The sequence below is a fragment of the Coturnix japonica genome, chromosome 2 (assembly GCF_054131305.1).
Source record: "Coturnix japonica strain WE chromosome 2, WE-NBRP24, whole genome shotgun sequence".
NCBI lineage: Eukaryota > Metazoa > Chordata > Aves > Galliformes > Phasianidae > Coturnix > Coturnix japonica.
Window position 1 is genome coordinate 23,942,413 of NC_140664.1, and position 20,664 is coordinate 23,963,076.

Below are 20,664 nucleotides of genomic sequence, written 5' to 3' on the forward strand. Positions count from 1 at the left end.
AATCAAGATGATAAATATATAGCTGATTTTGGTTGTCTTTGCCTATTACTCATTACTTAGGGAACAACCTTGAAGTGTGACAAATTTTATTTGAACAAATGGGAAAACATGAAATCACATTTTCAAAACTACTTGGTTGCCCTCATGCAAATCAGACTCTCTTTCTACCCTCACTTTCCTTCAAAGAACACACGTCTTAGTATTCCCACCCTAGTGAGCTAATTTTTGGTGTAGTACAAAGGTATCACGTGATAAATATGACTGACAAACACAATGCAGTTAAAGAAATTGAGTTGTCCATTCTTTCACTCAAGACATGCCTATTTTCTTGCTTAGATCACTTTAGAAAACAACCACAGTGGTCTCATCCTTACTGTATGATTCACCACACTGGCGTAGAGAAGCTACCTTACAAGCCTTGTAAGAAGCAGGTGGTTTTTTTTGCAGCAGTAACTCCCTATAATAGCATCCATCTTGAACTCAGTCAGCTGTGTGATGTGACTGAGTTGTTCTGCAGGCATCAGTGTACATGTGCCTCTGACCTACAGTCTCTTCCACTCCACATCACCTCTTCAGGTTAATTTCTTATGAGCCCTAGAGGAAGACCCACTCTAGGAGGATTTTAAAGAAAATCGTGGTTATTGCATTTATTGCTTTGCTTTATGTATTGAAAAAACAACACGAAAATCAACACCTTCTGGGGAGAGTGGAATTCAAGCCCATGTCACAAAGAATGTAACACAGTGAACTCTTACTGTATGGAGACAAGAATTACCAATTTTCACTTAAACATTAAATCAGAAGCAGATAACACTCACCATAGCATTTAAGAGGCATCCAAGCATTGATATTGGAGTTCTAGTTGGGACAGGAATACTTGGATGTACTGCACTATAATAGCTAAGAATGAGTGGATGCTGAGTCGCAGAGTATTTACCTACACCCACATCTGACTAAAGCTGTCACTGCGTAAATATCAGGGCAAGCTGCACAGCACTGTTTCTCATAACTCTCCAGTGGAACCTGACTGTTATATGGCTTAATGTTCTCTCCCATTGACCTGAAGAGACACAATAGAAGCATTTCTGGGCTGTAAATTCATGCTGTGGATTACTTTAGATAGCTGGTTCAGTTACCCTACATGTAGATGCCCACTCTACCCCCTGGCTGGGATGACCTGACCTCCACAAGTGACCACACAGTAGAGCTGTCTGCTTCCAGTAACAAAAACCCCTAATATCTACAGACATGCTTCTCCACATGCTCCAACTTGAATCTAGGCACTTCTGAGCAGCTGATGTACTCCTTGAAGTCCATTCCAGATGGACTCAGTGAGGCTGATCTTTCTCCTTCAGGTGCTGACCATATGCTTAGGACATACCTATGTCATTGGACTACATACCCAATATTATCAGAGATTAATTACAGGAATCACTTTTTCTTCAGTTGTTCAGTGTCCAGTGTGTATGCAACAGGGACCTCTTCCTGATGGATTTTTAGACCTGTTGTCTCCAGGGTACTGTCCTAATTCTCAACTAATAAGTCGAGAAGAGCCTTCCTTCGTTTTGCCTTTGGTAAGCCAGTATGCACATGAGATCACTGGACCATAGGAAGAGAGCAGAAATTGGAGTGGATGAAAAAATGCAAAAGTATGTAGAATCTTAACATAGTGGCCTCTGTCCACAGTGGAAGAGAGGGCTGATTCAAGTCATAGTCTCATTTTTGGGGTATGGAATATGATTTTTTTTTATTTCAAATTGCAGCAGTGGTTAGAACTTCATAGCCATTGCCAGTTTTTACCCTAGCCTTTAGGCAGAAGTTCACATGGTTTGTCGCAAACTAGCCTGGTAAGAAGACCACCTCTCAAGAAGTCTTATTACTTAATAGTTGGGGTGTCACAGTTGTCAAAGCATGAGTTCAAATTCAAAAATCTGGAGCTCTTACATTTTGAGAGTGCCATAACACGTAGTCATTATGCAGAGAGCAGGGTTGCCACCTTTGGAAGCAAGTTCTAGCATACATATGCAAAATTCCAGGAATAAAGATAACGTTTGTGAGAGCAAATGAGCTCTTTGCACTTTCAGCAAACTTTCTGAAACAACTGGGTCATAAGCCTCTAACTCTCCATCTATAGAGATGGAGACTGCTTAAGCAGGGGTTGGACCAGACGGCCTCCAGACGCTCCTTTCAACCTCAGCCACCCTATGATTCTGTAAGACATTTCCTGCCAGCTTACTTCAGCAGCTTTAAACCAGAATGTGTTGGATCTATAATTCTAATTTTTAGAGATGTAACATCCCCTGCAATTTTAAAGGCTGTAAATAAGGTACTCAGAACTGTGAGCGACAGTCAGAAAGGTCAATCAATACAAAAAACCCTGAATTACTCAATACAGTTGTATGAAGAGTACCTCCAGAGCTCCATTCAAAAAGCTGAAGTTGGTACAAATAATGTACGGTGAAGGAAGATTATTCTTTGGTTTTCTTTTTTCCTTTTGTTCACTTTGGGATTTTGGTTGGTTTTAAGTTGGAAAGCACTTCGTAGAGGAAATTTGGCAGAATTTTCTGAAGATTTGTGGACACATTCTGAGAAGGTCTCATTCTCATCTCACACACTTCAAGGTCCCGGGTGTTTTAGGACACAGCCTACCCAGCTGATGCTTTATAAATTACAGTGATCCTTGATGTGATACCAAGTTCATCAGTGAATTGTCTTAAACCCTACTGACAACCCAAACAGATGAGAAATTTGAAGATGGCCTTTCACACAGCACCCAGGAGCCTGGGAAGGAGAGACCCCTTACAGCATTGCTTGGATCCTGTGTGTAGAACAGATTTATGTTTAAGTATCTATTATGAATGTGCTCATGAAAAACAAGAAATTGGACTGTAATGTTACTGCAATCTATCATCTGCTCTGCAATTTTTCTGGTGAAAACTCTTCTAGTCAAATTATTCATACAATATGATGCTGTGAGGCTGAACACAAACTCTGGGGACACGGTCTTGAAAGGATTTGTTCTTGTTGGAGAAACAGATTGCGTAGATGTTCTGCATGAAGATGAGGCACTTTGTTTTGGGGCTCTCACATAAGGGCAACGTTTATGCAACCAGTTTGGGAAAAGCTTGTTCAACAGGATGAATGCTGTTCATAATTCTTGCAAGGGGATCTTCTATTATGTAATCAACTTCACTTACAGTGTGCAAGGGTTGCTCAGAACTAATAATTCCTTCTGCTGTCTAACAGAGAGCAACTTAGGAGATTTTCTTCTAATACATCCATATCATTTTGCACTCATCTCCGGTGTCATTGAAACTCACTCATTATATACTAAATATTTATTATTAATTATTTAGCATGCCACACTATGAACAGATTAATGACTGTTTTCCTGAATTAAACAACAACTTGGAAGAAAAAATATAAGTATAGATTTATTAGAGAAGTTATCTAAAATACAATTTTATTTCCTCCTTAAATTAGAGCATATATTATTTCAGTGAAAAGATATTTTGTACTCTACAGTTACAATTTTAAAAGGTAATACTTAATTTAGGACATTTTTCATTAAAAAAATCCAACACACTACCATGAAGACATAGTCAAGGTTGTTGATAGCATGGGTAAAAATGCAAAATGGTCTTCAAAATATATACATGTCAGTTTCTTAATAACTAATTTGCAGTACTCACTTTTCCTTCTCAATATACTTTTTTCCTATACTATACCTATATTTTTGTATTCCTGTGCTTTTGACAAAGCTTCAAGTTATCATTAGTTATGTGTACTATCACACCAGTGGATGAGGTTTCTTAGAATGGCTTATTTTGTTATCACCATATGCTCTCCCAAATAGCCAATATATTGTTTGTTATACCAAAATGTCAGTCGCAGCAAGTCATCAAAATTCACACAGCCACCCATCAGGCTTCCCCCAGCTCCACACATTAAGAACCCCTTCTTGTTTGGCCAAGAGGCTTTCACATTACATTAGCTGGCATTTTAGATGCAGAGCAAAAGAGAGAATGAATATGGGAGATGAGATGTTGCCAGGGCACACATGGTAAAGGTTTGATTTGTGCTTAGCAAAAAAGGGATCCTCACAAACACAGCAGTTTCTAACACACTCTTCGTTGAGGTTACTGGAAGGAAGCTCTGACTTCCCTGCTCTTTAGAGGCTGGCATGGGCGCCAGTTGTCCACCATGCGGCACACTGGCTCATTCTCAGCACTGAAGCAAAGGCCACGGAGTTTGCACATCTGTGGAAAAAGGCACAAACATCCTCAGATACACAGTCATTCCAACAGGACTATCTGAATTATATCTCATCATCCCAATCCACGAGACTCAACTAAAATTTTCATCAACACTAATGACCTAGTGAGACATCACCATAACTTGCATTAACTTTAAGGTTCCCTTAAAAATTACAGTTTATTAATTGTAGCAATAGCTATGATTACCATTTCCAACAATTCTTCCTTGTCATTTATTCTATCCTTTATTATGTTATAACCCCCAACAGATCAGCTGAACTTTCTCCTCAGCTGCTCAGCTGAATAAAACTACTACAATTAAGAGTATGGTTCTAGGATGGCTGCCATACATAAATGCGAATTAAGAGTTTGAAGGGTAAACTGAAGTCCTTCAGGACTAGTTTATATTTATAGGCTCCAGATTTATTTATAACTTCTGAGCACACAGATGAAAACCTCAGGATAGAATCCTGCCTCTTTGTAATTTCATTAATGGATGGTGCAGAAACCTTGGGCCAGGACTGATTTAATCTGAATGAACTCCTTCCTACAAGGAAGACTGCATCATCCTCAAACAGCACAAAAGAAAATGGGAGCCTTCTCAGACAGATGACTTCTGGAACCTACAATTTTTATCTCTTCCAAACAAGCCAGTTAGGACCATTACAGTTATACATAGGATTTCCCAGTGTTTTGTGATTAGCAGTCCTTGTAAAATGAGTTCTGTATATCCTGGAAATGCTCTAAAATGTCAAAAAAATCAACAAATCAGCTACAGATTTATGCTACTGCAGATGCAGAATGAATGCTTATCTAGTACGTGGTAAACCTGCTATTTTCAGGCACAGATAGATAACTTGTGCATGTGCAGCAAACGTGTTGATGCTCACAGTATGTTAGCATTTATCTACATATGCAAATAGTCTTTAAATGTATTCCACCCATTTCCTACATTTATTTATTTTTTTTTTTTTTTACAACACAGCAGCTTCAACTTGATTACGTTTTTAAAACTCCTCACACTGCCTGGACTTTGTCCAAATGGAGGACAACCTTTCATTTTACATCAGCCTCCACTTCCACATAAAGAAGTGGAGCTTGCCAGAAAAAGGCAACCACTTTGGATCCATATTTCTATGTGACATTAGCTGTTTCAAGGATCACTTGGAGGACTGAGTCAAAGCAATCAGTACAACTGGCACTATCCCATAGAACTACCTGCTCAGAGCTGACAGTGATGGGCTCCTTCAGAACGTGCCAGATCACACATTCATTCAGTGGTGGAGTGGTCAGGGAGCCAGGGTACGTCCAATAGTCTCTGCATGCAGGCAGCAGTCCAGTAGGGTCAAAGTTTGTGAAAGAAGCTTGTTTCCCCTGCAATAAGGAAAGTAGGCAGAGAACTGTCAAGGAAGTGACAACATACAAACACTGGGCTTGTCACACTGCAGTCTTCTACAGAAGCTCTATATTTGGAGGAAGGGAGAAACTGGGTTGGGACTACAGGGTTGAGTACCTCTTGCAGTAAAGGCAACATGTACATTCAGCACTATATTCCTTTTTTTTCAGGACAGCCAAGACATTTCAGCACTACAAATGCTGAATTATAGTATTTCATTTACAGATATGACCTGATCTTGCCTGAAGGAGCAGTGAGATTTCAAATGCACTTTACCTTGGGAATATGGAAACTGAGAGACCTGTTGCCCACTGAAGTAAAAGGCAACATCCATTTATGGCAAATGGAGACTGACAAAGGTGACAGGACAGTCTTGCTCTTTACCTTTTCTATCCATGGATCACTGGCAAAGGCCTTTATCCACTATGATGGTACTTATAATACTAATATTATAATATATATATTAAGTATTATAATATACTTATAATACTAAATAAATATCTCTAGTTTCCAATTACTCTGCACATTAAGATGCCATATATGCTTTATACAATTTTTAAAATACAAAAGGCTAATTTTTTTCCCAGTTTTTATCCTGATTAAATTTCTTATCTGGAAGATTATTCTTAGCTTACAGGTTTCAATGCAGCTGAAAGAAAAATAAATGTAGCGACAGATACAGATTACCTGCCCTCTACCCAAACTTATTTGAACATCTTTGTCTTTAATGACTATAGAAGCATTTGTGCTGATGGTATGGTTTCACAGTAGACGTGAAAGAAGAAAAGAATCTACTTTCTAGACCAGAAGGTTGTGTCTGGTGGCATTCAACACAGAATATTACCTTGGTTTGAATGGTGTTCAGAGCATCAACAACTTTCTGTATTTCAGGTTTGGCATTCCCTACCTGTAACACAAACAGCACAAAAAGAACTTAATGGAACAGTTTCATGACACCTTACTTTTCTGTTACAGTTCTCAAGGACACATTTTGTAACACATTTTCATATCAGCGCTTCATTACATAATAGGAATATTAAGCAGAAGTGACTGCAAGTATCTCCCTAAAAATCCAGCCAGTTGACAACACAAATAGGTCAGCTGAGGACACTGGTCAGAATAAAATTATTATTTCAGTTTACAGCATGTGGATTTATTTTTGGATTTGAGCTGCTATTTTTTCATAGAAGTCACCCTACTAATAGAAGACAGTGAGGCCAGGACAGAGTGTACACAGTTAAATTACAATCACCTTCTTCAAGCAGCTGAGAAGACAATTTGGCTGATATTAAATGCTTTGGGAAATAGTAGGGAAATTAAAATAGTTGTTAATTAGGCTGGTCTTACCACTGACTCATATATATATACTACTTGGTCAGTAATGCAAATCGTTTCACTGTCCAAGTCACAGAAGTGCCACTATGAAGAAGGCAATCATGCTGCTGTAGGGTCATTACAGTGACAGATGACAGCCATACTCCACTGTAGGTGTACAGTTTTTGCATGTACAGAAAAATCAAGAACCTGCAGCATTATTTGACTAGTTCTGGGCTTATGGGGTATAAAAATAACACTGCTTTATTCTATGTTTTGGGCTCCTGGTTCCACATGCAACATAGTAAGCGTACTACACTAATACAAATAGTAGAACAAGAAGTGTAACTAACCTTCATGAGGATGCCTACCACAGTCAAACCATCAGGATGCTTCACAGCTTCAGCAAATTTGCCATATTTTACATTCCAGTGAACAATATGAAGCTAGGAACAAGAAAACATGGAGCACTGTGAAAATTATATTCCATCCATAATATTTTACAAATGAGGATGCAGGGAAGTAATTTATTAAACATTAAGAGCAGATGGTGTTTTACTGCTGAGATTTAAAACTTTTGTGTACAGTTAAGAATTTGTTACATAATTCATTAACTTTGAAGTTTCATTTATGCAAAGAGATTTCTGTCATGCATTTTATTTTGCTTCTGACTCTTGCTCCCAGATGAGTTTTAAATGCAAACTGTGGGCTGCATCTTCCTGCTTTTAGTCTGGTAAAACTCCTCTTATCTCTACAATGAGTTTTTCCTACATAAAGCCCACAGGATTTTGACACAGTACTTCTAATATAGCCAGGTATTCATGAGCTCCTCTCAGCACAAATACATGGGCCTTCAGTGCAAGGACAGAAGACATTAAATATAGTTCTGACCTTCACTCTAAACAAAAACAGAAAACAGCAACATCAACAAAAAAACAGAAAAAAGCAATGAACTATCCAGACCTTTCATGGAAAGCATTTGAAAATGATATCACAAGAGTATTGAGACCACATTAGCAAGGATGCTCCTTCATTCTTTATTTCAGTGTTACTTAGTTCATATGGCTGTTTCCCAGTATCTGCAACTTAAGCTGAACAAGTAATTATGGTGCCGTGAACAGATGTGAGGCAACGGCAGGATTTTTTCTGGATATGCCCAAAGTGAATCCTATCACAGGAAAAAACAAAGTTGATCAATTTGTGGGGCCATTCCCTTCATCTGTTCATTCAATCAGCAGCCATGTTCAGTCAATGTGTGCATTTATGGAAGGGTTAAAAAGGTATTTCACAGCAGTCATACATTTCTAACCTCTCTATTATCTTTAGAGACCCTACTGCTCTCTTTGAATACCTGAAAAGTGGTTGCAGTGAGAGCGGGGTTGGTCTCTTCTCACTGGAGACAGGCGACAGGAGGAGGGGAAACGAACTCAAGGTGCACCAGGGTGAGTTTAGGTTTGATATCAGGAAACACTTCTTTATAGAAAGGGCTGTTAAGCACTGGAATAGGCTCCACAGGGAGGTGGTTGAGTCACCATCCCTGAATGTGTTTAAAAACCGTTTGGATGTGGTGCTCAGGGATTTAGCAGAGGATTGTTAGAGTTAGATAATATGGTTTGGTTGTGGTTGGACTTGATGATCTTGAAAGTCTTTTCCAAACTGAGTGATTCTATGATTATATGATTTGCAAAGGGCTGATCCTAATGTAGCACTGCACCAAAATCATCTATAGAACCCCCCCCGTCTCTTGCCCCGTGAAGGTTTGAGAGCTATTACTACCACAATGGAAGGTGAAAAAACAAACCAAAATAATAGATACAGAAGACTGGAAAGGCAAAGCACATCCTACCTCTGCATCATACTTCACGCCATCCACAGTGTGCTCAGAGCCCTGGCCCTCACAGGATCCCCAGTGAATGTGAAACTGCACCAACCTGTAGACTCCATCCAGCGCTCCTCCTTGCAGCACTGCAAAGCAAAGAGCCTCTATTAGCACCTCCTGGAACATCTGCTGTCACGTCTCACTTTAGACTGGAACATACACTCAAGTCTCCTAAGTGAATTAGTTTATTGCTCTGCATGCTGCGTGCTACTCCAGACTGTCTTCAGTGGTATGCTGCTTCAAAAAGCCCAAGTCAATAACAAACATATGAAACCATCAGTGACTTTATAGTGTCATCAGCAAATACACATGCTAGTATTACAGGTGAGAAGAGAAGAATTAATAATGTAACTTTTCTGTCACCAAATAAATAAAAAAGTCCAAGAAAAAGACTAGCTCTACATTAAGGTTATTCTGAGAAAGTTTACCTGAAGACCAAATCATCTTGAATTTAATAATGTACTCTATCCCCTCATTTTGGGCAGTTTATCCATAAAGGCAAATCCTGTGGCAAATCTGATCAAGTAAAACACTTTTGATTCCAAATTAAACCCAAACACTTGGCTGAGGGCAGATGCAAGGTAAAGTGCTGGGCAGAGCACAAGGCATTGCAAAGATTCAGCTCTGCCCATCCCCATCTTTTTCTTCCCAGTAATGAGTGTAAGAGAATGGTGGTGAGAACAGCAATGCTGCAGAAGCCATTTTTTTTAAGTTTGGTTTAGAAATGAGGCATTAATTTACACTCCCCACTATCTGACATTATCCCTGTGATGTGAGTGATGTAAAAGAGCCCAGCCACACATTCAATTACACAGGAGGAAGCTCCCTGGTTCTGCCTGTTAGCTCTGACTTTGTACTTATTCTGTGACCAATCACCATTACAATATGCAGGATCAAGCCCCATTACTGCCAAATGCTGAAGGCACAGACAGTGTCTCCTCCAGTGCAGCATAAAGCCTGGAACAATAACAAACACTCCCGTTCAGTGGAGATATATATCTAAGTCATTAAGGCAAGGTTTCACACAGGTTTGTGCTTTTTCTAAGTGTCTCAAATTCACTATTAAATCCCCGAGGTGCCAATACTTAAAAATCAGAAATATTTTTAAAATATGACCTGAAATGCTATAATCTTACAAATCCATTTCTGTATATAGGTGCATAGTATATATATATCAAGTGACAGAAGAGTGCTGACATGAGGTGTTAGATGTATGTGTGCTCTGTACACGTGCCACAAACAAAATGATTCTGTGGAGTGAAGAAGATGCTCACCTCGGTCTGCAATAAGTCTACACATGGAATCATCACACGTGCAGGTGTGAAAACATAAACCAAATGCAGAGAGGAAATGGTCACTGTTCAGTTTTCTTCTGATTATACAAAAGCATGGGCAAACATAGCTACGGATACTTGGAAATGGAGGAACTCAGAGTGGTGAGGATCTGAGTAAACAATCAGAATGCATGAAATTTAGATGTAAGATGTATGAAACACATTAGTTTCCACTTGTGTGCATTACACATGCAGAATTTGATTCAGTGGACAAATTCAGCATTTGCCCTGAGCTCCTTCTCCGGCAAATAATTTTAGAAGTCTGCCAACACATTTCTGTTTGAAAATCATGAATATATGTTCCACTACAGTCTTTATGGTTTCACTGTGTGTAGCCAACAGATCAAGACTTACCCTGCCTATTGCCAAACTATGTGATACAAAGAGGAATGGCTGTTTGAAGTAATTAAATAGGCACATATTTCATTCTACTCCTGTATTTCTACACATTCTAATTGCCAAGGAGCACAACTGTTTCCAGCACAGTACTATGAATTGGAACAAGTTTTTTTTTTTTTTCAGAACAGTTACTGGTAATGTGCACCAGCTCCATTTCAAGATGTAATTAGGTGCTACATCGTTACTGATGTAAAATCATTTAATCCACACAATAACATGTTTCATTTAAAAATGATGCCATGGTGTTGCAGTTCCTTTGGCTAATGGACTTGCTGCTCATTGCAGATACAAATGGACCGTGGTCTCACCATTCCCGAACTTCAGAAGCACCAGCATAGCATGGGTTAATCTGCCGTTATTAATCAATGGAAAGCATGCTGAAGAGCAGAACCATGCAATATTCTCATATCCATTTGTGGTGTTATTTCTACACAAAGTTTGCTATAGCTTCATAATACTTAAAAGATGCACAAAGTCTCTTTGCAGGTTTTGCTTACTTTTCTCACTCTGTGGTTCTCAAATCCAGCACTAGCTTATTTTGTCTCACAGCAGAGCATTCAAAGAAAGTAATAATTAGATTAGTGTGAACGAATACAAACTCAACAGTTTAGTTACACATCAGGCCTTCTCATTCTAGCCTCTATTAAAAGCAATTATTATTTTTCCTTAGTATTTTCCAGCCTTTACAAAGAATTAACATTTAAACTTAAAATGTAAATGTGGAGATATTGTAATTATTTAATTATTTTTTTCCCTCAGTACAAATTTGGCTTTTTTTTTTTTTTTTTTTTTGTACCATAAATAAACGTTACCAGCTTCTGTACAGAAAAACCTCCTGGAGCATCTGAGCAACATTTCCATTGGAAACTTCCCTACCCTTGTCCATGTGACACACACATTAGTTCAGGCCTGAAAATAGAAGCCCAGCTCTTCTCATTTTTTGAGGAATGGAAAAAATTCTGATTCATATTTGAGCACCTCAGTATTAGCTCTCTTGCTTTTGAGTTCAGTATTACTCTAAACAACCTGGAAATACAGATGTAGCTTTGTCCCCTTTTGTTCTATAGTATAGGTTCAGATGCAGAGTGAAGACAGCACTGGGCAACATGGAAAACACATGATTTTCCCATAGATTCTTCATTCTCAATCTACATCAATGAACTGGTCTCTACAGACATTTAGCAATCCAAGAGGTAACACCTTGGAAATGCAGGTTTTCTTCTATCTGACAGTTATTCTAAATACTGCAGTGAGACAGACTTGGAGCCATTTTGCTTACATTAAGAAATAGTAAATGTCCTCAACCTTCCACGAGTTACTGAAGAAGTTACACTACTAACATCCAGCAATTGCATTGCGCTGCCTTTACATGACCTCATAACATTTTCTAGATTAGGTAAAAATAAGTACTAGCAGAGCTAATTTGGAAAGCTAAATAACCACACAAACAGTTCTATTAACTGTTGGATTTCTGAGATAAAGAATTTGAACCATCTTTGTCTCCGTTATGTGCTCATGGGATATGTGCAAATGCACAGAAACCAAGGGGCACTGCACTACATCCAGGACAGCTGCTCACTCAGGCCATACAGCCTCACTGCTGTTCCCAAAGGCAGTCACTGGGCAGTTATTTTCCCCCATGTAGAACAGGACAGCTTTATAGGAAATTCTATGGACTACTTCATATTTTTGTTTAGGAAGTGGCAGCAGTCACATGCGCTAAGTCAGGCAGGAATACCGTATAATTACCATAGCTCTCTGCATAAGGATGTAACGAGGCAGGAGACTAATAAATCTCAGTGAAGCAATAAACTTGTCAAAGACATAATCAAAATGGCTGAACTATAAGATTGCTTCCTGAGACAGAATGAATTCCTTCCTGTTATACAGATCGGCATGATAAGAAAATGCTGTTCTAAAGTTCATGATTCTGAGACAAAGCTGAATGAGAAAATACCCTTTGAATGGAAATCATTGCCAGCAAAACTCTTTCCAGGAGAAGAAACAATCAGCCCACTGCAGCACGATGGACATCAAAAGCTCAAAACAGAAAAGGTAGCCCTAAATGAGATACTGCCAAACTAAAACACAGCAACAGGACAGTTCAGCATATACCTCTGAGCACAGCCCAAAGCACAGATTGCTTTAGCGTAAAGAAAGCCATGGTTTTCTATCTGCCTCCAGTAGATAAGTGCATGCATATATAGCACTATAGATACGTGCACGTAACATACATAGTGTGCATATATTTATAATGTTAACGTTGAGTAGGCATTTGTATATACACAGATATCTGTATGCTAGAAAACAGGCCCTGCAGAGATAAGGCAGAAAAACAACTCAAGCCCCATGTACTATTAATGGCATAAAAAGGCTCTTATGAGTATGCTCAGGGATTAGCCCTGTGTTCTTATGCAAGGATGGACTTCCCCATCTGACAGTCTAAAGGGTTCAGCTGAGGTGAGCTGTCACTTCTGTGAAACATGGAGTACAGAACATTACATTTCGTGAGATGTTTCCTTCTTCCCGTTATCTCTTTCAAACATTCCTCCTAGGACGCTATATCATGACAAGCAGGAGAGTAAAACAGGACGCAAGTGTATGATCACACTTGCAGAAAACATCTGTAATGAGCTTCACCAAAAGAACCTACGTAATTGGTATCTCACATGCAAAAAAGCCCTGCTGTGACCTAGCTAGGGGGCTAGCCTGATAAGGTAGAAAGGATGTTCTTGAGAGATAGACCAGAATTAAACAAGTGCCAAAGCGTACCATGTCTGCATACGTGTGTATCAGCAACTGCTCAGTGATTTCAATTCAGCCCTGCTGAACTACTTGGCACAGACTGGGCAGCAGCCAGACAAGACTCTGACCTACTTAACCATCCTAAGTCATTCAGGTTCACATCTTTCCTTGTCAGCCCTTCAGGTCATTTGTTTGTGTGATTCCAACAAACATCTAAGGGGGAATGCATGTATGCATGTAAATGTTTGTGTGTATATATCTGTAGAAAAGGAAATGTCCACTTGAGAGTGAATTAAGGGCAAGTGGAAGAGAAGTGGCTATTTAAAAGAACAGAATATACTTTAAACTAATTATAGATGCAGCCTGGGAATATTAAACACGTGAAAATTTGACATTATGTTATGAACAATTTGTTCACATGATGTATTATCCCTAGTATAAGAAGGGTACTATTCATTTCACATGCTGAAACCCATTGCACTCAGGACTAGGAGAGATTTTTTATGTACCATAAGGCTCCATAGGGAATCCCTGATTAGCATTCAGTCTTAACCTTTCAACCCACATTATTTGACAAAGACTTCCAAAGAACTGAGTTGGAAGCATTAAGATTCTTTTAAGAGTAACAACTGGCTTCATTTCTGACAGCTGTAACTAAAACACTAACCTCAGAGGTTGCTTACAGTACTGGAAATAATGCATTGAACATGGTGCTCATACTGCTGAGATATAAGGAAGGTGAGCAAGGTGAAGGAAGGTGTGAGTATGGCCTCTAGGCACTCAACACTCAGCACCCCTTTCACTTAGGAAAGTAAGCGAACAAACTGGCTGGGAAGAACAGTCAAGGTGAAATCTAGCACTAGGAAAAAATTCTTTTTAAGACATAACGCGACCAAGTGGCTCTAAACTCAGATGGTAACTGTTAACTAGAGTTCTCTTGGTTTTGTAGTAAAAAAAAATGCATCTAGAGAGGGAATCTGGAAGAGCAGAAGGAAGTCAACAGGATTCTTACATGCAAAAGCCATGACAAGTTTCTGCCCAGAAGTCACACATGTAAATAAACAAACAGATAAATAAAGCAAGCTGGTTAAAGTCAGGAAGGGCACTTTTGAGCTCTGTAAAGAAATTTAGGCCTGAATGAAGCAAAACTGATCTCGAGCCCTATCATTTTCCTCCCTATTTCCTTGAAGCACTACACTCAAACCACCTTCTTGCTTAGACTCTGCAGCTCCTACTGATACCAGTTGAACAGCAAAGTTACACAGGGATCAAACACACTCCAGGACCTCTGACTTTCTTGTCAGGCAGTGCACAAAAATACTTGTGACATATAAGCAGGTGTCTGAACACAGTCCCCTTGAGCCATAAGTTCCTTGATTTATGATCCAGATGGGTTATGACATTGCATAGCCCATACTGTACGGCAGAGCTTCAAGCTGTGACTGTATACCAATAACCTCCAATATTATTCTGGTGTAGCTAATGTTACATGCGCAGATCTGGGATGCCTAAAAATAGATGCCTGGCAGTGACTCTGCGCAAAAGCTTGGCCTTAAAAGCAGCAGATCCGCACGTTTCTTCCTCAGTTTACCTGCTGGGATGGAAGTGTAGGAAAAGAGTAACTACAGCACAGCTTTCAGTGTAACCCACTGCTAACCACACATTGCTAATGCACCAACTGTTGGCAACAAACACAACAAAATAGATTCGTCTGCGTACAGAGTCAGAATTTAAGACAGCTGAAGGATCTTCATTAATATTTCCCATCGTAGAAGAATTGAGTAATCAATTATGACTACTGACAGTCTCCCAAGGAATGCCAGTCCCAAGGTTAATGAATTATTTTCATTTCCCAGGTCTCCTCATAATTGTAAAGTTTCATCATGACTGAATTTCTGTAAAAACACCAGATTTACTTGAGAGCCTGTGTTGGACTTCAGTATCTCCAGCACAGCAGCAAGGAAAGAACACGAAACAAGACTCATTTACATACAGAAGTGACTAGTACATTTAGTAAGGTCTTTAGAGGTTTACACCAGAGTTACTGTTCACTTCTGATAGGTTTTACAGCTAAAATGTGACATCTTTATTTGTTATGAAATAATTAATGGCTGACTTTGACAAACACGTGATCAGAGAACACAGAACAGAGCACTCACTGCTAAGAGCATTTCCCATTTGAATGTCAGGCTGTAGGTCAACTCCAAAAAGTTTCCCATAGGACTTAAGAATCAAAATTATATATATATAATTATATATATATATATATATATATAAAACAAAATTGCCTTTCATGCTTTTGAGGCTCATTTGAGCACAGTCACTTCCTGTGGTTTTAGAACTTTGAGAAGTCACCAGTTGTTTCCATCTTTCAAAGTGTATGACACAATATACATTTCCTTATGGCAGACTGCAATATCATTATGTAGGTACCCTGAATGAGATACAAAGCTCTCAGTTGCTATAAAACTCCTAAAATAAGGTACACTAGGAAGGGTCAGGGGTTACCAGCACCAGTGGATTGACACATGTCCCAGTATACAAGAGAGGATAAACCTAAACTGTATTTCTATTCCTGGTGATACTTCCACCATATAGAGGTCTTGCTTTTTACTTTAGGTTATAAAAACTTAAACACAAATGTGTACAAATACTTGTACTCTCACACTTGCTACAAGACAGCGAACGGAAGAATTCAAAAAGCAAGGAGAAGAGAAACTAAGGAATAACTGAAGGCAGAAGTATGTTATTTGTTTCCTATTATGTTTGAGAAAAAAAAATCCAGAAAAGGCAAAGAAAACAAGATAGGAGACAGTGTATTAAGAGGAAGTATTGGAAATTCAGCAAATAAAAAAGTTTAGAAAGAAGCAATTCCAAGTTGTCAGTTTACTTCCCATACATCCATTCTAACAGCCAGCAACTGTGAAACAGGAAGGGAACAGACTTCAGGAACCAACTGCAGCTTTAGAAGGGGAATAACACAGCCATCACATAGCCCAAGAAATTCTAAGGCTGTGCTACAAGAACTGAAATAGAAGTTTTGTGTTTAATTGCTTAGGAACAGGGTTTTTTTTTAAAGCATGTTTACTAACAACTACATTAATAAGAAAGTAGAGCAAAGTCTAGTAGTAAAGTGATCACAATTTTAACATCACTGTAAGGGAAAACTGAATACATTACTGGGATGGTTAATTAGAAATTTAGCCAAGTGCTACATCTATAGAGCTTCAGCTATTAGTAAAGAGATCTTTTAAAAGGGCAAAAGGGAGGAGAAAAACCTTCTTCTGAATGGGATATCACCTTAAGAAATGCTATTTTTAACCCTTTAAACTCTCCGTTTTTCATGGATATAGGCAGGAGCTCCTGTGTTCACACATGTAATATTCCAAACACAGACAGACAAAGCCCATAGCAGGGGCTTGGAATCAGGTAACTGTCTAGACCAGGTCACTCTGTGAAAATATTTCATATCAAAATTTAGAACATTCTGGTAACCCCTTATGTTTAATATTCAGTATTTTAATATTCAGCATCTTCTGAATTGAAATAAGTAACTGCTTTCAGAGACTTCTATGCAAACACATTTTAGCTTTCTTGCCTACCTTCACTATGTACTTTTTATTCCAAGACCTACTTCTGCACACCTTAAGAGCAGAAGTGCTAAAATGCTCAGAACTGCTGTGTCATTCGTTATGTGCCTGAAGATTCTTAATGAATGGATCTACATCTTTGTGCACTATTACTCATGCGTTGAAGATTATTCACAAATAATGATCTTACTGCTTCATTTTACGCCTACTGCCACAGATAATTCCTTACTGCAATGGGACAGATCACGGAAGCAAGCATTACAGCCTGTGGGGAATATTCACAGGGTTTTATCCCTGTGTTTTCTGAAACACATAACAGAACATCACATAATCTCTCCTTGTGACTGCTGTCTAACCAGGAATTGGAGAGATCATTATACCGTTAGTCTCAAAATTCAGAAACAGGAGTGAATCAAGCACAGACAAGTCAAAGACAGCTTTATTTTCCTCGCAAAGAAAGTAGGTTACCCAGTTAGCTGCATACAAATGAAGACACTACAGGTCCTGCCAGGTAGATTTTGGGCTTTGTAATTTTCAGTAGAAGTGTGATACCGAAGAATCTGCCCTTATCTGGATACACAGAGAACTGTTTAGTGCTTTTTTCCCCCCAAACACCCATCAGTTTCTGATTCACTGACAGAACCACTGAGAGCATTCCCACTTGCATCTCCTGCCCTCCCACTCTGAAAGCGGTATCACTGCCTATCTGTCACAAGATCCCCGTCACAGATGTTCTGGTTCTGCACTGACTTCTCAGAAAGAGCATTCTTCCTATAGATGTTCCTTTAGAATACTTTATGTTCCTGCCATTTCTCCCTCCCATGTTGTCAGACACAAACTCCCAGACCTACGCACACCAGTGTGTTACACTGAGAGGACCCAGAGCTGCTTCCTCGGGCTCAGTGAGAGCCGACTTGCAAGGATCTGGTGAATGAAAACAGGATCCGTTCCTTGTGCTTTCACTGATGGGACTTCTTCATCCTAACATTACTAAAACACATGCACTTAACTCCAGCCCTCATGGGTTCAGAGCAATAAATGCTAAGAACTCAGAAGATCTTTTTCCCTTCTTTTTAACTAGCTCACACGGGTTAAATCAGGCACTGCCTGGAGAAAGCAGTGACTTACAGTGAGGCTGTTTTGGCTCTCTAAGTTCAAAATAGAGGCACGCTCATTGCACCAAGGTGATTTCTGCAAACCCAGCCATGGGAAAAACTACAAGTAAGGACAACCGGCAGAACCCTCCTTGCAGCCATGACTTAAATTCCCTCTGCCTACCAATAGGGTCATTCCCTCCAGCAGGGTTACTATGGGGTTTGCAGGACAGCAAGCCGTGGGACACAGCGGGCCAGCTGCCTGCCTGCAAACTTTAAGGGAATGAGCTGGGTATACGTTGTCTGTATCTAGAAAGCCTTCAGTCAAGAAACATCATGGATTTTTCTTTAACTTACAGAAGAACAAAGAGGTATTTCCTAATCATTCTTCCTTTTTCTGTACTAACCTGGGAGCACGCTGGCTTCAGAAATATGAAATAATATTTTGGTAACCAAAGAAACTATTTTCAAACTATTCCTGCTCCATGTCAGTAACTGTAATCCTCTGTTATTCTACAGCCCGTTTCCTCCAGCAGTGCCTTTTGCCTCCTCATTAACCATTTGTTCATGAGCTACACCTAGAACTGTTCTTATAAGCCACCTCTTCTGTTCTTCCTTCCCCCTCCCCATTCAAGCTCATACCCAAACCCTCCTTAAAGGAAGCAAAGGAAGAGTTCACTTCCACGGAGTTTAAAGTAGGGCAGCTCAGGCAATTATAGCGTTCTTCTAAGAGGAGCCCAGTTTTCCAGCATATATGTATTTGTAATAATAATAATAATAACCCTGCAGCTCCATTAGATGCTTAGCATTAACAGCAGCGCTAACGACAGCGCCTCGCTCTGCCCGCAAGCACACACAGATGCGCTCACCTGACTTGTCGGAGGAGTCGTCGAACTCCACGTTGAAGGAGTGCCCGTTGTTGACGATGGCTTTGGCCGTGCCGGCATCGTAGCTGAAGCTGAGGGGCTTCAACGCGGGGTCGTAGCGTGCGGCCTTGGTGCTGATGTTGATGGGCGACTGGCGCTCCCCATTGGCGATGGGGAATTGCTCGTGCCAGTGTGCGGGTCCTGCAAAAGAGCGCGGGGCGGCTCAGGGCTCGGGGGTCAGAGCTACCGCGGCACCTGGACGGTTTAAAGGGAAAACCCGTCCGAGGAGCGAGGCGGAGACAGTCCGCGGGATGAGGGGGAACGCAGCCAGACTGTGCCGGGGCACCCGCTGCCCCAACCCCGCGTGTCGGAACGCAGAGGATGCTCGGCGCACCGCTCAGACGCAGGTGGCATCTCAAGGTTACAGCAGCAAAACCAAAGCGCCTCCGAGCTCGGGGAACGGCAGAGCCGCGGCGCTGCTTCCCGGGGCGGCAGGCGGGCAAAGGCGTCCCGCCATGCCCCGCACTCACCGTTGTGGCTGTCGTACCCCCAGTGATGGGACATGGTGCACCGGACCGGCTCCGTCGGTTATCGCAACGCCGTGGCCTCGGCGCGCTCTCAGGGGCTTTTATAGGCTCCCGCGAACTCCATGCCCTTCTCCGCGGCCGGAGGAAGGGGTGGGGAGCGCGGGCGGGGGCGGAGGGAGACTTCGGTCGGGGGCGGAGAGAGAGAGGTCCGCTTATAACCCGCGATCCTCCCGCCGCGGAGCCGTGCCGGGCCCGCTCGGGCTCCAAACGTCTCGCAGCTTCCCGTTGGGGGAACGAGAGGCGGCCGTGTCCCGCGCCGCATCGTGCCCGCAACGCATCGGGTCGGAACCACGCGGGCTCCGTGCCGTGCCGTGCCGTGCCGTGCTGTGCCGCGGGGCGCTGCGACCTTGGGCCGGGGCAGCGGTTGCGGAGCGGGGCGCGTCTGTGCGAGCGCGTCCGGGGGCGAGCGGGGTGCGCGGGCGGCGTGTCGCTGCTGCGCCCTGCTGGGGGCTGCGGGAACGGCTCCGTGTGCGGGGCACGGCCGGGTCGGGCTGGGCCGGAGGAGTGCGGGGGGCGAGGGGTCGTTCCCCCGTGGGTGCCGCTTTTGGAAGGGATTAACTATCCCCGTTAATATGGAGGCGTAAATCAAACCGCTTAGCTGGGGGAGCGGCGGTAGCATTTAAGAAGGAAGAGGAAGCTCCTGGTTCTTACTTCAGAGTGTGCTTTCCCGATCGCTCTCGGAGAAGAAAGCAGGTAGAGCGGTGCTCACGTACACTCACCTCGTAGGAAATGAGCGCTTATTGCGAGAGCAGTTGAATCACCACTCCCACGGCTGGATGTGGGAACAGATCGGAGCAGTACATATTTCAGATGTTTTCATATTGCCCAACACCGGCACGGGATAAACGCAGACCTGGGAGCTTCATACAGAGCTCGGAGCACAGTAGCCCCGCTCCGAGCTCCGCTGCTGCTGCGCCGCTGGGGCTGCTGTCCCTTCGCTCAGTCGCTCGCACCCAGCGGGACTGCAGGCGGTCCGCTGTGAATGTTGCTCTGTGTCCACACTGAGCAATGTATTTTTCTGTTACGGGTCTGACATCGGCAACGTTGCGATATTTTATCCCATTCTCTTATTAAGAGAGTTTATCCAAATATGTGTTCTGCTGGCCATTGTGAGTCTGGGATAGCACCACCGGAACGATCCCATCATTTACATTCAGCATTGTGTGCTGTGCGTCATTTGTTTTTATTTGTGAAGAGGGAAAAA

General features: G+C 41.5%; 2 protein-coding genes across 6 annotated transcripts in view; one reads left to right on the top strand and one right to left on the bottom strand.

Moving 5' to 3' along the window:
- Window positions 1-3,421: 3,421 nt before the first annotated feature.
- LOC107310310 (carbonic anhydrase 2) lies at window positions 3,422-19,476 on the bottom strand. Its single transcript, XM_015855823.2, has 7 exons — window positions 19,404-19,476; window positions 18,877-19,074; window positions 8,813-8,931; window positions 7,320-7,412; window positions 6,497-6,559; window positions 5,475-5,630; window positions 3,422-4,259 (listed from the first exon to the last, which is right to left on the bottom strand). The coding sequence occupies exons 1-7, from the start codon at window positions 19,435-19,437 to the stop codon at window positions 4,140-4,142; spliced, it is 783 nt and encodes a 260-aa protein (XP_015711309.1). The 5' UTR covers window positions 19,438-19,476; the 3' UTR covers window positions 3,422-4,139.
- LOC116652980 (uncharacterized) overlaps window positions 8,929-20,664 on the top strand; it is a 40,504-nt gene continuing 28,768 nt past the window's right edge. For 3 of the 5 annotated variants that reach the window (XR_014943321.1, XR_014943322.1, XM_085539404.1), the window contains exon 1: window positions 8,929-18,378. Coding sequence is in view for 1 of the 5 variants with exons in the window: in XM_085539403.1 (XP_085395529.1) it covers window positions 19,255-20,031 (777 nt within the window). In the remaining 4 variants the exon portion in view is untranslated. Of the gene's footprint in view, window positions 18,379-19,070; window positions 20,154-20,664 lie in introns of those variants that run through there. The other 2 variants (XM_085539403.1, XM_085539405.1) reach the window with 2 other exon arrangements.

Bases quoted from the DNA above. Each gene is read 5' to 3' on its own strand.
- LOC107310310 (XM_015855823.2), bottom strand. From the start codon at position 19,437: ATGTCCCATCACTGGGGGTACGACAGCCACAACG. The intron at 6,560-7,319 runs GTTAGTTACACT...TTTGTGTTACAG, and splicing joins TGGTAGGCATCCTCATGAAG to GTAGGGAATGCCAAACCTGA. The intron at 4,260-5,474 runs GTAGTTCTATGG...CTTTTTCCACAG, and splicing joins TCACTGTCAGCTCTGAGCAG to ATGTGCAAACTCCGTGGCCT.